This window comes from Haemorhous mexicanus, chromosome 15 (assembly GCF_027477595.1).
Source record: "Haemorhous mexicanus isolate bHaeMex1 chromosome 15, bHaeMex1.pri, whole genome shotgun sequence".
Lineage (NCBI taxonomy): Eukaryota > Metazoa > Chordata > Aves > Passeriformes > Fringillidae > Haemorhous > Haemorhous mexicanus.
Window position 1 is genome coordinate 15922644 of NC_082355.1, and position 15473 is coordinate 15938116.

Genomic DNA, 15473 nt, shown 5'->3' on the forward strand with positions numbered 1-15473 from the left:
TTCCATAAACCCCACACAGCGGAACTCCCGCCGAAATAAAGGGTGCTTGAGGACTACACCTCGAGCGACAGGAGAGACAGCGAGGGAAGAGCGGCTGCCAGCGGGGTCAGCCCGCAGGGGATGAGCGAGAGCCCGGACCCGCTGGGACGACGGCTCCATCTCTCGCCAGCGACACCGACCCCGGAGCTGCCGCCGCCGCCACCGTCGGAACGGAGACTGCCGGGAGCTTCCGGCGGGGAGGGGCGGACGAGGGAGGCGGAGGGAAGCGGGTTCCGCCCGCGCCTCGGAGCGCCCCGGCACCGAGAGGCTCCGTGCGCTCCCGGGAGAGATGCACTGCCTAGGGAGTGGCTTGGCAGTGGCTGTTATTATTTTATTATTATTAAATTTTATTTTAAATGTTTGGTATATTTTATTAACGCGCATTCCGACTGGTCCGCTCTTCTCTTCTTGCGGATTGCGGCGTGGAAACGCGGCCGAGCCAGGAGCTGGGCCTCTGCGGAGGGAATGAAGGAGCTGACAGGGCGCTGGGTGCCCCGGGAGAGCGGGACAGCGCAGGGCCGACCGCGGGTCCGGTCACCGGCATCGCCAGCAGCTTCCCGAAGAAGGTCGGGACTTCAGCTATGCCAGGTCCCGGAGACAGAAGGAGAAGGGGACGGATTTTTTGTCCATTCCCCGCTCTCTGAGCCTGACCCCTTCTGTTCGGTGACTGCTGCAGGTGATGTGCAGAAGCGAAGACTAAACGCCGTGGTGTGGGTGCTCCGGCCGCTCAGCCACCACGGCATCTCCTTCCTCGTCCCCCACCCGCATTATCCTGGGAGGAATGCCTCGCTGAACGACCGGCGGGACCCTATGAGCAGTCCTTGTCTCGATCTTAGGGTACTCTTGAATGGTAGAAGAGCTTTCGGCCTCAGGAGTCTTTGAAACCGGACCCGGCTCTTCTGTGCGGCGCTCTAAGCGCTAAACTGCGCCAAGGAGGTGAGAACGACACAAAGACAAATCCCACGATGCGAGTTCGGGACTCGTCTGCCCTTCTGGAGGGAACGGGCTTTTCTTTCTGTATCCTCGTCGGCGGAGACAGTCGCCCTGAGGCGGCCGATGTGGAGCTGCTGTGCGGTGCTTTCCATCCTGGGGTGGTGGAGCTGGAAGTGTCCTGTATGACGGCAGCGATTCTGTCGGAGCTGCTGCTTTTCCTTCTCTTGCCAATTCTCCGTGTCTTGTCTCCGAGTGTAACTGGAGTAACGATCTCATTTCAGCGAGGATCTAAACAGAGCGTTCCAAACACCCCTGGAAAAGTCTGTTTGTCTCTTCGCTCTCTAAAGAACAATAGGAGATGAACCTTTTGACTTGTGTTTGCCTCTGGGCTGTACTTGCTTCTCTAAGAGTCCAGCAGTCAGTGCTCCTGAGCTCTGATGGATGCTCTGAACTGGGATGTCGAAACTCGTGGTTATTATTTTTCAGGACTTTAACCAAGCTTTCATCCATTCCTGCCAAATGAAGGAGGCTCAAAGTAACGCTCAGGCACTTGATGGGTTTTCAGAGTGTTAAGATGAGTAGTTTATACTGATTTTTTTCTACAGATCCTCGCTGTGAATCACCACTCCTCACGTCTCGCTGCTTAGTCAGAAGAGCTGGGAATGCTCTGAGGCTGACCAAAGCTGAATTAGCTAAACCAAGCCTTCCACCAGCTCGTGTGCTTTTTGCAAGATCATTTCAGCTTTTTCTTATGACCTTAGTGGGTACCTCTTATAAGTGCAGGTGGTATAAAAGGCACTTAATTGTGCATCTGTGGTAGTAGTGCAACGCTGCAATGCCTAAGGATTCACCAATGTCACCCCCATCCCACCGCTACTCAGGCAATATCTGGATTTCATCAGTGTGAGAATCACGCGTGGACTGGATCTGAATAAGGAAGAAACAACTCTTCCTGTAGGTGATCTTGGAGTCTTTGACTCTGTCTTCGCGTTTAGAAACATTTTTATTTCTAGCTAAGCTCAGATATTTGGCATTGTGGAACCATTTAGTGAAGCTGCTACTTGGTGGATATGAAAATGATAGAGATAGGTGTTCAGACCAAAATAAAAAGGACACCGTGACCTGTGTCCTCGACGTCAGTGCTTGTCGCCTCATTAACAGCTGTTTTACTGATTTAAAACATCCTACTACATTTTGCATACAGCAGCCTTAACTTGGTACGGCTCTTAAGATATTTGTAGATCGAATTTGCTGACATCGGCATTATATTTTCACCTCCATGAACACGGCATGAAATATTTCTCCAGAGAAGACCTACTTATTCCAGGTAAGTGAATTAATTTAGCAAACATAAACAGGTAAGTAGCGGGGAAAAACTTCAGTCAACTGAAACAAACTCGCCATAAAAATAAAAACCAACCGAACAAACCAAAAACCCAAAACAATCAAACTAAAAACGCAAACAAACAGAAAAAAAAACCCCACCAAAAGCCAAAATCTGTCCTGCTTAAACACCTCTTGTCCTGTATTCACATGGAGCAAACCTGATTGATTTGTTGATAGAAGATAATCCCCAGCATCTCTTCCTATCCACGAGACAAGACAGTGATCTCTACCCAAACCGGTATTTCCTTTTGCTACAGAAATTAAAACAAACTGCCAGAAAACTCCAGGAAACTCACGAGTTCGTGAACATATCTCCAGATCAGCCTGACAAAAAATGCGCTGTGCAGGATTTTCTCTCCAGCCCTCTGTTATGAAAAAGATCAATTCTGTTGCCTGCACCTGGAAAAAGTTAACAAATGCTGTTCTGCTTGATAGAATGGATTTGTCTGTGTCTGTTTGCCTGTGGTCTGTGGTAAGGAGAGTGTGAATCTGCAAACCTAATCCAAGGAAGAGAAGGACAAAACCCGTGTGGATGTTAGGAATGAATAAAGGATGTGCTGATGGGTTTAATAAACCCGAATCCTAGGCGACAGCAGCGCCTGCCAGAGGCTACCTTCATGGCTTTTGTTTGCTGTTTACCTTGGGCTGCTGGAGAGAAGCACTGGAGGGGAGGACCACTCTTTATCTTCAAAGCCTAGTTCCACCGGGATTTGGGATATGAAACATAAACATCTGAATGTCTTCCTCGGGGAGAAAACCCTGTTGCTGATTGTGAAACGAAAATACAGGTAAGTTACAAAGACACAGTATGAAGAATTCATCTTTGCATTGATGGCATAGGCCAGACAAAAATGGCATCAGGGATGGATCTTGAACCAAGACATCATTTATAGCCACAGAAAGCCTGACTGCCTTCAGCAGCAGGTTTCCATATGAAGCGGCGGCACTGTGGAGATCAATAAAGCAGAAGCACAAACAGGTCAGTAACACAATCGTATTTAATAATGTTTTGAGCCGTGGTTTGTGTACAGAAGCTACAGAGGTGGCAGCAGAAGTTATTCCTGTCCTTAATGCTCCTTAGGGAGGTGCTGTGGGGCAGGTGGTGAATGTTAACGAGGGCAGGCGAGAGCTGTGTGGGCATGTAGAGGAATTTGCCCTGAAACTTCAAATGGCGGTAAAAAATCTTCCCACTGCACGAAATCGGCTTTGCCGGGATGGAGAAAGGGAGGCTGTACAAATTTTTCTTTTTTTTTTTTTCCCATTAATGAGGAATGTTGTTGTTGTGGGGCAGTGTCTGTGTGCTGTGGCAGTGATCCTTCCCTCTGAGTGGCACGGAGTAGGGATTGGGGATTTGTCATAGGGAGGCTGAATTTGAGTAGGGAAGAGTCTTCCTTGATGAAAGGAAACGCTTTGTAGCACGTAGGCTGTGTCAGTGGTGACAAACTGCCGAACGTCTGCCTAGCTGGGGATCTCTGCCCCTGCATAGAGAGGTTCTTGCTGTATCCTGGCAGAGCTTGTCTGCCGGAACGGAGAAGAGCTTGCCATTCATCAGGCTGCAAGAACAACTCTTCATCGAGCTGTATGAATAGCGTGCAGGAGCTGTGCTGGTCCCGTGCTTTTTCAATGTTCTTGGAGGATTGGTGTGCTGGGCTCTAATGGGTTTGAATCTCCGAAGGAAAGATTCAAACAATCCCCTGGGGTTTTGGTGTAATCGAAGCCTTTTGCACAGATGTCGAAATATCTGGGGCTTGGGCTGCTCCGTCAGAGTGAGGTGGATTCTCTTCATTGAGATAATGGGTTCAGGAGTGTGTCCCTCTTCCAAAAGGGGAGGAAGCAATGGGGAAGGGACAGTCTGTCTGTCTTGCATAAATTGCAGAGAAGCAGGAAGTTTGTTCCTCATCTGGAGAGATGAAAGTCGGTAGGAAAGAGGAAGGAGACTCTCGCCAAAACACAAGTCCACGCTCCATATCGAGAGTGATGTAATCATATGAAAAATTAGTTGGTTCAAGAGACAAAAGGAGAGAAGAGAAGAGAAGAGAAGAGAAGAGAAGAGAAGAGAAGAGAAGAGAAGAGAAGAGAAGAGAAGAGAAGAGAAGAGAAGAGAAGAGAAGAGAAGAGAAGAGAAGAGAAGAGAAGAGAAGAGAAGAGAAGAGAAGAGAAGAGAAGAGAAGAGAAGAGAAGAGAAGAGAAGAGAAGAGAAGAGAAGAGAAGAGATCGGGCAAGCAGAAGACTACAAAAAAGAAGGAATAAGCAATGCAGAAATAAAAGAGAGGTGGAGAGAAATGAAGAAATAAATGGAAAGAGAGAGAAGGGAAGAAAACATAAACTATTTTAGCAACATGTCATTGACGGTATCACTGCACACAGAGAGAAAGGAAGAAAGAAAGGAGGCAAAAAAGATTACAAAGAAAAGAAAATAGGATGAAGCCGTAAATTACATGACAAGAGTGCACCAAATATATAGCAGAATACAGGAATGAAGGAGAAAGCTAAGAAGGAATATATATCTGTAAACTAGCAAAGAAGACAGGAAGGAGAGAAGCAGACGAGATGACCAACACACCGAAATTACCTCCAGATGTGGAATGGAGTTGGTGCCTAAAATCGTCAGGCTTGCGGAGAGCACTGCACCCGGCGCTGGTGTCCGAAATTAGTGCTGATCGCTCCTGATTAATATGTCCACGGCGGCGCCGGAGGCAAGGAAGGATCTACCGGCAGGGTTAAAGAATAGAGAAGAATTCCAAGAGAAGGGAAAGGAGAGTAAACGATAGGGCATGACAAGGCAAGAACGAGAACAAAGAGAAGAAAGAGAAGTAAAACAGAAAGAAAAAAAAACCAAAACCAGATAACTGGGAAACTTGAGAAGGCTACGGAAGGAAGAGAAGGCAAGAAATAGAGAAGAAGAAGGAAAGACAAAAGAGACAAAGAAATTCGACCACGGTAGGAAAAAACAGCAGAGGAGATGGCCATGACAGAGCGGAGGCACAGGCACTGTCGCGGAGCGTGTGAGGCGGCGAAGCAGCGCATGGTGTCGCTGCAGGTTCAGGAACGGCTCCGTGTGGGCGGCTCCGCCCCGGTGCGGCGGAGAGCCCGGCTGTGAGCGCGGGGGGGCGGCGCGGGCCGGGCAGCAGAGCCGGAGCGTCCGGGCGGCGGCGGGGAGCCGTGCGGGGACCGGGCCGGGGCCGGCAGCCACAGAGGCGGCGGCGGCAGGAAGGATGGGCGAGCGTTGTTGCGCGGCGGTGCTGCGGGTGCTGGTGCTGCAGGCGGCCTGGGCGCTGGCGGGCGGGCAGGTGCGCTACTCGGTGCCGGAGGAAGCCAAGGCCGGCACGGTGGTGGGCCGTCTGGCGCAGGACCTGGGCCTGGAGGCGGGCGAGGCGGAGGCGCGGCGGCTGCGGCTGGTGGCGCAGGGCCGGCGGGCGAGCGTGGAGGTGAGCGGGGCGAGCGGCGCGCTGCTGGTGAGCTCGCGGCTCGACCGGGAGGAGCTGTGCGGCAAGAGCGCGCCGTGCGCGCTGCGCCTGGAGGTGCTGCTGGAGCGGCCGCTGCGCGTCTTCCATGTGCAGCTGGAGGTCACCGACATCAACGACAATGCCCCCGTCTTCCCCGCCGCCCGGAAAAACCTCAGCATCGCGGAACTGTCTGCGCTGGGGTCTCGTTTCCCGCTGGAGGGCGCGTCGGATGCGGATATCGGAGCGAACGCGCAGCTCACATACACACTCAGTCCGAGCGAGCATTTCTCTCTGGATTTACAAAAATCGAATGAGCGAAATCTTGTACCCGAGCTCGTTTTAATGAAATCTCTGGACCGCGAGACGGTTCCCGTGCACCGGTTGGTGCTGACGGCAACAGACGGGGGCCGGCCGTCTCTGACGGGGACAATGGAGCTGGTGATCTCGGTGCTGGACGCGAACGACAACGCGCCCCAGTTCAACCAGTCTGTGTATAAAGTGCAGCTGGCAGAGAGCGCTTCAGTGGGGACGCTGGTGACGCGGGTGAATGCCACGGATCCTGATTTGGGAACTAATAGTCAAGTGACCTATGCTGCGAGCAGCTTCATTCCCCCGAGTGGAAGAGATGTGATTTCAGTCAATCCGAATACCGGGGAAATTCACCTCACGGAAGCCTTGGACTTCGAAGAAGTCAGTATATTTGATTTTCGTATTGAAGCGACAGATAAAGGGACACCCCCGCTGTCGGGCCACTGCAGTGTGGAGCTGGAGGTGTTGGACGTGAACGACAACGCGCCGGAGGTGTGGGTGACGTCGCTGTCGGTGCCGGTGCCGGAGGACGCGTCGGTGGGGACGGTGGTGGCCCTGCTGAGCGTGTCGGACCGGGACTCGGGGGAGAACGGTCGCGTGCGGTGCTGGGTGTGGCCGGCGTCGCCGTTCGGTCTGGAGGCGACATTCGCGGGCTCGTACTCGCTGGTGCTGCGCGAGGCGCTGGACCGGGAGCGGGTGTCGGAGTACGAGGTGGAGGTGCGTGCGGAGGACGGCGGGGCGCCGGCGCTGCGCGCCAGCCGCGGGCTGCGGGTGCCGGTGTCGGACGTGAACGACAACGCGCCCGCGTTCGCGCAGGCCGTGTACACGGTGCTGGCGCGCGAGAACAACGCGGCGGGCGCGGAGCTGGCGCGGCTGTGGGCGCGGGACCCGGACGAGGCGGGCAACGGGCGCGTCAGCTACTCGCTGTGGGACGGCGGCGTGGGCGTGGGCGGCGGAGGCGCCGCGGGCTCCTCGCCGGGCGGCGGGTGGCGTCCGGCGTCGAGCTACGTGTCGGTGGACGCGGAGAGCGGGCGCCTGTGGGCGCTGCAGCCCTTGGACTACGAGGAGCTGCAGGTGCTGCAGTTCGAGGTGCGCGCGGTGGACGCGGGGGAGCCGCCGCTGAGCGGCAACGCCACGGTGCAGCTCTTCGTGCTGGACGAGAACGACAACGCGCCGGCGCTGCTGCCGCCCGCGGGCTCGGCACCGGAGGCGGGCGCCGTGGCGGCACCGGAGGCGGCGGCGATGGCGCTGGCGGGCGAGGGTTCGGTGTCGGGCACGCTGTGGGCGTGGGCGACGTGGGGGGCGCCGGCGGGGCAGGTGGTGGCGAAGATCCGCGCCGTGGACGCCGACTCGGGCTACAACGCGTGGCTGCGCTACGAGCTGTGGGAGCCGCGGGGCAAGGGCCCGTTCCGCGTGGGGCTCTACAGCGGCGAGGTGAGCACGGCGCGGGCGCTGGACGAGGCGGACGGGCCTCGCCAGAGGCTGCTGATCGTCGTGCGCGACCACGGCGAGCCGGCGCGCTCGGCCACGGCCACGCTCAGCGTGTCGCTGCTCGAGGCCGCCGAGGCGGCGCTGGCCGCGGGATCCTCATCGTCGTCGTCGCTGTCGCGCTCGGCGGCGGCCGCCGAGCTCGGGCCCGGCGCGGCCAGCGCGGCCACCAACGTGTGGCTGGTGGTGGCCATCTGCGCCGTGTCCAGCCTCTTCCTGCTGGCCGTGGTGCTGTACGGGGCGTCGCGCTGGGCGCCGCGGGCGGCCGTGCTCTCGGGGCCCGGGCCCACCACGCTCGTGTGCGCCAGCGAAGTGGGCAGCTGGTCCTACTCGCAGCGCCACAGCCGGAGCCTGTGCGTGACGGACGGCGCTGCCAAGAGCGACCTCATGGTTTTCAGCCCCAACTTCCCTCCGCCGCCGCCCGCTCCTGCAGCCAAGGACACGCAGCCGGAACCCTCCGCTCTCCTCGACACGGTCAGTGTCAATACCTTGCTCGTCTTTTATCCATATCCTACCTTCTGTCCCTCCAGGTGTGCAGGCTCTGCGGGAATCCAGGCTCCTTTCCCATGGCCTGAGAACGTTGAGTGCTTGACGAGTGCTTAAGGGTATCAAAGGCACCTTGGCATCTGCCTTCCTTAGGGGAATATAGAATTTTTGCCGCAGCCTGGAGCAGTTATGGTCAGCAGCTACTGTTTGGTGCTCTGTGTGTAAACTGTTCTGTCCTAGAATGAAATCACTGCTGATTTTGATGCGAGGTACCCCACGGTGGCAGCTTTGGAAACAGTCTTGCCTGGTTGTCTTTAGCATTTCCATCCGAGCTTGCTGAAGGATCCAAAGATATATGGGTTGAGATATTTGCAGTCCCCTGGCACTGTCTGTTTTCTTATTTCCTTTGGTATCCGCTGGCTGTGCTGATATTAGTCTGGTTTCTCAGGGAAAACAGTTCTCCTCCAATTCTGCTCACGAGATTGTCTGATGAAAAGTGACAATTGTATTTTCATAGACAGTAGTTCTCCATTTTCTTTCTACCAATAGGCTCATTATGAAAGTAGGGAAGATGTGATTAACATTTCCATGTTTCCATGATTTTTTTCCACTTATTATGATGCTTCCATTAATAGCATAAAGTGTAGGGCCAAAGGAGTATGGCCCAAGAAAAGTGTAACGAGGAAGAAGTTTTTTTCTTTTCCTGCTGCCCCTGATCCCGAGGTTTTGTGATCCTGGCCTGAGAAATAGCATGAAATACACTGGCCTGTTTTGATGTTCTTTCAAAATTTGCATCAATGGTGACATCATTTCAAAAGCCCTGGAAATCCGTTCTAAAATGAAGAATAAAAGTAACAAGCCCAAAAATCAAAGAACCACCATTCCCCCCAACAAGTCTCAAATAACACTCTCCTACACAGTAACTATCAGGTTTTACACTGTTGTTCTTGCCAACATTTGGGGTTTTTTCTCAGAGCATGACATCAATGACATCACCATGTACAGTTGCCCCAATATCACCTTTAGAAAGAGTTTTGCTCCCAGGTCTGCCACGTTTCCATCTGAGATGACTGAAGCATTACAAAATACCAAATATCAGCATCAGAGGTTCTGCTGTAAGCTGCACTGATGGTGCCATCCCTGAGTTTATTGTGTTGCTGTCATTGCTGAGAAGGATAAGCAAAATCCGTGTTGAGCCTTGAGCTAGGAAGGGCAGCTGTGGTCTGTGACAACTGAGTAGGGCCTGGTCATTTCCTTACGTGGAGGGTGACCTTGAGAAGTGGGGAAAGATGGTTTTGTGGAGGCAGTAAATCCATGGTAAGGCCACAGGTCATGACATAAGAACATGAGATTGTATGTTTGTCATGAGAACACTTCTCAGAGTGTCGAGCGGAGGATGCCCAAAAGGAAAGTGCGGGGCAGGATGGAACAGAATGCTTCTGCCAAGGACCATTTTCCAGGCCCTAAGGGTCTGGAGTGGGACACCTTCCTGACCAGGAGACATTGTGTGATCCTGAAATGCTCACAAATAAATCTTCCTTTGAGGTTCTCAGTATCTTTTACCAGAGGCAGGCCCCTGGCATAGGCCATGCGTTGGTAAGAGCTGGTGAGTGCTCAAGGTTGTCTGATGAGCTGCTTGTTTCAGAAATGCTGTTATGGAAGGGGAACGCTTCAGGCTGCTGTCCTGGTGTAGTGGTGGGCATTCTCAGTTGTTATCACAGCCATTGGTGGTGCCATGATGGTTCCTTGCTCCTCCACAGGTGGGATTTATAAGGACACATGATGAGGGTGTAATCTTTGGGTGCCCAACTTCCTCTACTTGTGCACTGCACTGGTGGCCTCAGGAGAGATGATTTGTCCTGATGTCACACGGGGCTCCTTCTGGTATCTGCAGGTACAAACCTGCACTGCAGCCCAGCTCTGGTTTCATGTGCTACAAATTCTCCCACTCAACTGGCCTTGGGAATGCTTTTGTGCTTTGGTATTTGCTGTGGTTCTCTTGATGATATAAAGATGTGTGGACTGGGATCAGAGCTGTCTCACTTCTCATCACAGAATCTTTGTGGACTCTAAATGAAGCTGTGTGGTGTTTCCACCTGAGATTGCTGAAAAGGAGCAAAGCACTGGCAGTGAACAGGCAGCAGGGGAGAGCCTGCCAGCTGCTGTGTGGCTTTGCAGCCCTCAGTATGTTCTCTATGCCAGTCATGAGGGAAGGTGAGGATGTACAAAGAATTGAATCACATGCAGAGCAGAGTTTACAGCTGGGTCATATTGCTGGGTTCTAGCAATGTTTGGTATTTTGGCAGTGATCCTGCATGTGGCACTAAATAGGGCCTGGACCCATGAGGTGGGGAGGGTGAGTTTGAGTGGGGAAGAGTGTTGCCTAAGGAAAATGTGGATGCTAGGTAGAACACAATCAATTGGAGAGGAGTTAAGGAGATATCCTTTCACATGGCATAAGATAAAGAATGTAAGTAGCAAACTTCAAGAAAAAGTCCATGAGCTGCTCCCCTGGGATCCTGCCAGGAACTCCAGTAGTTGTGCATATTCTTGTGCTCTTTTGTTCCCTGTGACATTGCTTCTTGTGACATTACTGCCAGACATGCCTAACAATGCTTGTAATCTGTGTGGTATGTTGTTGGTCAAACAGAAAGTTTTTCAAATTTGTATCATGCCAGCCTTCTTGGAACATTGCCTGGGCTATTTCTCTGGTCTTGGTCTTGCTAGGGACAGGAAATTGCAGGTAACATCAAGGGATGCAGTCCCTTAAAACCAACCCTCCTGGTCCTGGCGTTTCTTTTCCTGGAAAAGCAACCAGCATTGCTACAGGTGAGTTGCTTGTACCTGAAGAAGCTGTGTGTGAGAGGCAAATGTACTTTAGTTCCTGTTCTGCTGTGGTATCTTCGTATTGGATCAAAGGAATGTTGCCTGGATTGAAATGCCTGTGGGTTTGGAGCACCACTGCCTGCTCTCATTCCTTTCCTGTTGCTGCCTGGCACAGGGTGAGCCCGTGGAAGCAAGGACAGATGGAGAAAGTGACATTAATGCATTTTTTGGGATAGATGTGGTTGGGCATGCAGCAGATATTCTCAGTGGCAATGCCGTGGTGTTACATTTGTGGCTTTGGGTTGGGTTGGCAGGTGGAACATGAGTCAGGAAGAAGAGCTCTTCATAGAAGTGTAGGAGCACTGCTCGACTGTGATGTCATTGTGCTTTTGTGACACTGGAGGATCATTGTGCTGGGCTGTGATGGGTTTGAGCTCTCAAATGAGAATCTCGTCAGTGCTGTTTGGAAGATTCAGAGCCTCTTTCATTAGATGTCTCAGCAGCTGTTTCTCTGGCTTTTGTGTCAGATGGTGGTGGAAGCTGTTCTGATGTAGCAGAGCTGTTCTTTGCCACCTGACTGCCTTGCTGTGCTGTTGCAGGCCCTTGAGAGGACTGGAGGCAGAAGAGTGTGGCCTTTGTTCTAAACGGAGGGGAATGTGCAGGTGCGTGGGTGGGAAGTAAGCAGAAATGTTGTTCGTTGTTCCCTATCCACAGGGACAGGAGGTGGCAGGGAAGAGAAATGAGAACTCTGGCCCAAGGGCATGTCTGTGATTTGTGGCAGGGTGCTGTAGATATATTTAATATATTTTTGAAGGAAAAAAATGAGCAGAAGTTACTGGGATGGAAGCAGAAAATATCGAAAGCAATGTCAAGTAGCAAATAGTGAGGAAAGAAAACAAAGATGAAGAGAGAGAGAAAGAAGAGATAGGAAGAAAGAAGTAGAAATAGAGATTAAAAAATTAAATATGATCTTGAAGGTATCAGTGTCAAAAAAAAAAAAAAAAAAAGGTCTTTTTCCAAAAGACATTTACTTTGTTCATTGTGAGCATGTTGAAAACATTTTGGCCAAGGAAAAAAAGGAGAAGAAAAGACAACGGGGAATCAGAAGAGGAGGAAGCAAAATAGGAGAGGGATAAATAGGAAAGAGAAGACAGGAAAACAGAACAAGGAAAGAGCGAGAACAGAAGGGCAAAAAAGACAAAGGAAATGGAAGTAAGAAAAAGATTTAAAAGTGATATGGATTATATGCAAGTTAAAATAAAGCCAGAAAGAAAGTAAGGAAGAAAAGCACAGGATAGAAAAATAGAAGCAACGATACAGCAGATGACCAGAACGCACCTACCTCTGCCGGCAGAGTTGGGGTTGGTACAGAACAAAACTCCATCAAGGCCGTAGCATCGGGTCCGGTGCTGACGACTCCGACTACGATGATCATTGCCGTGGTGCTGGAGGCAGCTGGCGACCATTCCAGTGCGGGTAAAGGATGATGAAGGATGAAAAAAGAAAAAAAAGGGGAGTAAGGAAAAAGGGGAATGACACGCCAATGAAGGAGAAGAAAAAGAAGGAAATGAAGGCAGAGAGGAAAGAGAATAATAGAAAGACGGGGGGGATGTAGGACAAAGAAGGAAAACGAAACATGATTAAAAAGAGAATTGAAAGAAGAAAGCAACATAAAGTAAGAAAGACAAAATAAGAACAATATATGAAGGATTGTTTGCAAGGAAACAGCGAGCGATACAAAATATGAATAATAAAAAGAAAGAGAATCATAGTAGGATGAAACAGCAGAGGAGATGGCCATGACGGAGCGGAGACATGGACGCTGTCACGGAGCGTGTGAGACGGCGGAGGAGCGCACGGTGTCGCTGCAGGCTCAGGAACGGCTCCGTGTGGGCGGCTCCGCCCCGGTGCGGCGGAGAGCCCGGCTGTGAGCGCGGGGGGGCGGCGCGGGCCGGGCAGCAGAGCCGGAGCGTCCGGGCGGCGGCGGGGAGCCGTGCGGGGCTCGGGCCGGGGCCGGCAGCCACAGCGGCAGCGGCGGCAGGAAGGATGGGCGAGCGTTGTTGCGCGGCGGTGCTGCGGGTGCTGGTGCTGCAGGCGGCCTGGGCGCTGGCGGGCGGGCAGGTGCGCTACTCGGTGCCCGAGGAAGCCAAGGCCGGCACGGTGGTGGGCCGTCTGGCGCAGGACCTGGGCCTGGAGGCGGGCGAGGCGGAGGCGCGGCGGCTGCGGCTGGTGGCGCAGGGCCGGCGGGCGAGCGTGGAGGTGAGCGGGGCGAGCGGCGCGCTGCTGGTGAGCTCGCGGCTCGACCGGGAGGAGCTGTGCGGCAAGAGCGCGCCGTGCGCGCTGCGCCTGGAGGTGCTGCTGGAGCGGCCGCTGCGCGTCTTCCATGTGCAGCTGGAGGTCACCGACATCAACGACAATGCCCCCGTCTTCCCCGCCGCCCGCAGAAACCTCAGCATCGCGGAACTGACCACTCTGCCGGGGTCTCGTTTCCCGCTGGAGGGCGCGTCGGATGCGGATATCGGGGCGAACGCGCAGCTCTCCTACACGCTCAGTCCCAGCGAGCATTTCTCTCTGGATTTACAAAAATCGAATGAAGGAAATATTGAGCCTGAACTCGTTTTAATGAAACCTCTTGACCGCGAGACGGTTCCCGTGCACCGGTTGGTGCTGACGGCGACTGACGGGGGCCGGCCGTCTCTGACGGGGACAATGGAGCTGGTGATCTTGGTGTTGGATGCGAATGACAACGCTCCCCAGTTCAACCAGTCTGTGTATAAAGTGCAACTGCCGGAGAGCGCTTCAGTGGGGACGCTGGTGATGAGGGTGAATGCCATGGATACGGACGAGGGAATTAACAGTGAGATGACCTATGCGGTGACAAACTTCATTCCCCCGAGCGGAAAAGATGTGATCTCCATTAATACGAACACTGGGGAAATTCGCCTCGCGGGCGGCCTAGACTTCGAGGAAGTCAAGGTATTTGATTTTCGTATTGAAGCGAGAGACAAGGGAACACCTCCACTGTCGGGTCACTGCAAGGTGGTGCTGGAGGTGCTGGACGTGAACGACAACGCGCCGGAGGTGTGGGTGACGTCGCTGTCGGTGCCGGTGGCCGAGGACGCGTCGGTGGAGACGGTGGTGGCCCTGCTGAGCGTGTCGGACCGGGACTCGGGGGAGAACGGTCGCGTGCGGTGCTGGGTGTGGCCGGCGTCGCCGTTCGGTCTGGAGGCGACGTTCGCGGGCTCGTACTCGCTGGTGCTGCGCGAGGCGCTGGACCGGGAGCGGGTGTCGGAGTACGAGGTGGAGGTGCGTGCGGAGGACGGCGGGGCGCCGGCGCTGCGCGCCAGCCGCGGGCTGCGGGTGCCGGTGTCGGACGTGAACGACAACGCGCCCGCGTTCGCGCAGGCCGTGTACACGGTGCTGGCGCGCGAGAACAACGCGGCGGGCGCGGAGCTGGCGCGGCTGTGGGCGCGGGACCCGGACGAGGCGGGCAACGGGCGCGTCAGCTACTCGCTGTGGGACGGCGGCGTGAGCGTGGGCGGCGGCGGCGCCGCGGGCTCCTCGTCGTCGTCCTCGGGAGGCGGGTGGCGTCCGGCGTCGAGCTACGTGTCGGTGGACGCGGAGAGCGGGCGCCTGTGGGCGCTGCAGCCCTTGGACTACGAGGAGCTGCAGGTGCTGCAGTTCGAGGTGCGCGCGTTGGACGCGGGGGAGCCGCCGCTGAGCGGCAACGCCACGGTGCAGCTCTTCGTGCTGGACGAGAATGACAACGCGCCGGCGCTGCTGCCGCCCGCGGGCTCGGCACCGGAGGCGGGCGCCGTGGCGGCAGCGGAGGCGGCGATGGCGCTGTCGGGGGCGGGCTCGGTGTCGGGCACGCTGTGGGCGTGGGCGGCGTGGGGGGCGCCGGCGGGGCAGGTGGTGGCGAAGATCCGCGCCGTGGACGCCGACTCGGGCTACAACGCGTGGCTGCGCTACGAGCTGTGGGAGCCGCGGGGCAAGGGCCCGTTCCGCGTGGGGCTCTACAGCGGCGAGGTGAGCACGGCGCGGGCGCTGGACGAGGCGGACGGGCCTCGCCAGAGGCTGCTGATCGTCGTGCGCGACCACGGCGAGCCGGCGCGCTCGGCCACGGCCACGCTCAGCGTGTCGCTGCTCGAGGCGGCCGAGGCGGCGCTGGCCGCGGGATCCTCGTCGTCGTCGTCGTCGCTGTCGCGCTCGGCGGCGGCCGCGGAGCTGGGGCCCGGCGCGGCCAGCGCGGCCACCAACGTGTGGCTGGTGGTGGCCATCTGCGCCGTGTCCAGCCTCTTCCTGCTGGCCGTGGTGCTGTACGGGGCGTCGCGCTGGGCGCCGCGGGCGGCCGTGCTCTCGGGGCCCGGGCCCACCACGCTCGTGTGCGCCAGCGAAGTGGGCAGCTGGTCCTACTCGCAGCGCCACAGCCGCAGCCTGTGCGTGACGGACGGCGCTGCCAAGAGCGACCTCATGGTTTTCAGCCCCAACTTCCCTCCGCCGCCGCCCGGTCCTGCAGCCAAGGACACGCAGCCGGAGCCCTCCGCTCTCCTCGACACG

The 15473-nt window shown here is 55.3% G+C and overlaps 2 protein-coding genes across 3 annotated transcripts in view; both read left to right on the forward strand.

Moving 5' to 3' along the window:
- Positions 1 to 278: 278 nt before the first annotated feature.
- On the forward strand, positions 279 to 11233 carry LOC132334413 (protocadherin alpha-8-like). Its single transcript, XM_059860469.1, has one exon. The coding sequence runs from the start codon at positions 5574 to 5576 to the stop codon at positions 8202 to 8204; it is 2631 nt and encodes an 876-aa protein (XP_059716452.1). The 5' UTR covers positions 279 to 5573; the 3' UTR covers positions 8205 to 11233.
- A 63-nt stretch (positions 11234 to 11296) lies between these two features.
- Positions 11297 to 15473, forward strand: part of LOC132334412 (protocadherin alpha-C2-like) — a 127934-nt gene continuing 123757 nt past the window's right edge. The window contains exon 1 of one of the 2 annotated variants that reach the window (XM_059860462.1): positions 11297 to 15473. In XM_059860462.1, the coding sequence (XP_059716445.1) occupies positions 12729 to 15473 (2745 nt within the window). In that variant the 5' untranslated portion in view covers positions 11297 to 12728. The other variant, XM_059860461.1, reaches the window with a different exon arrangement.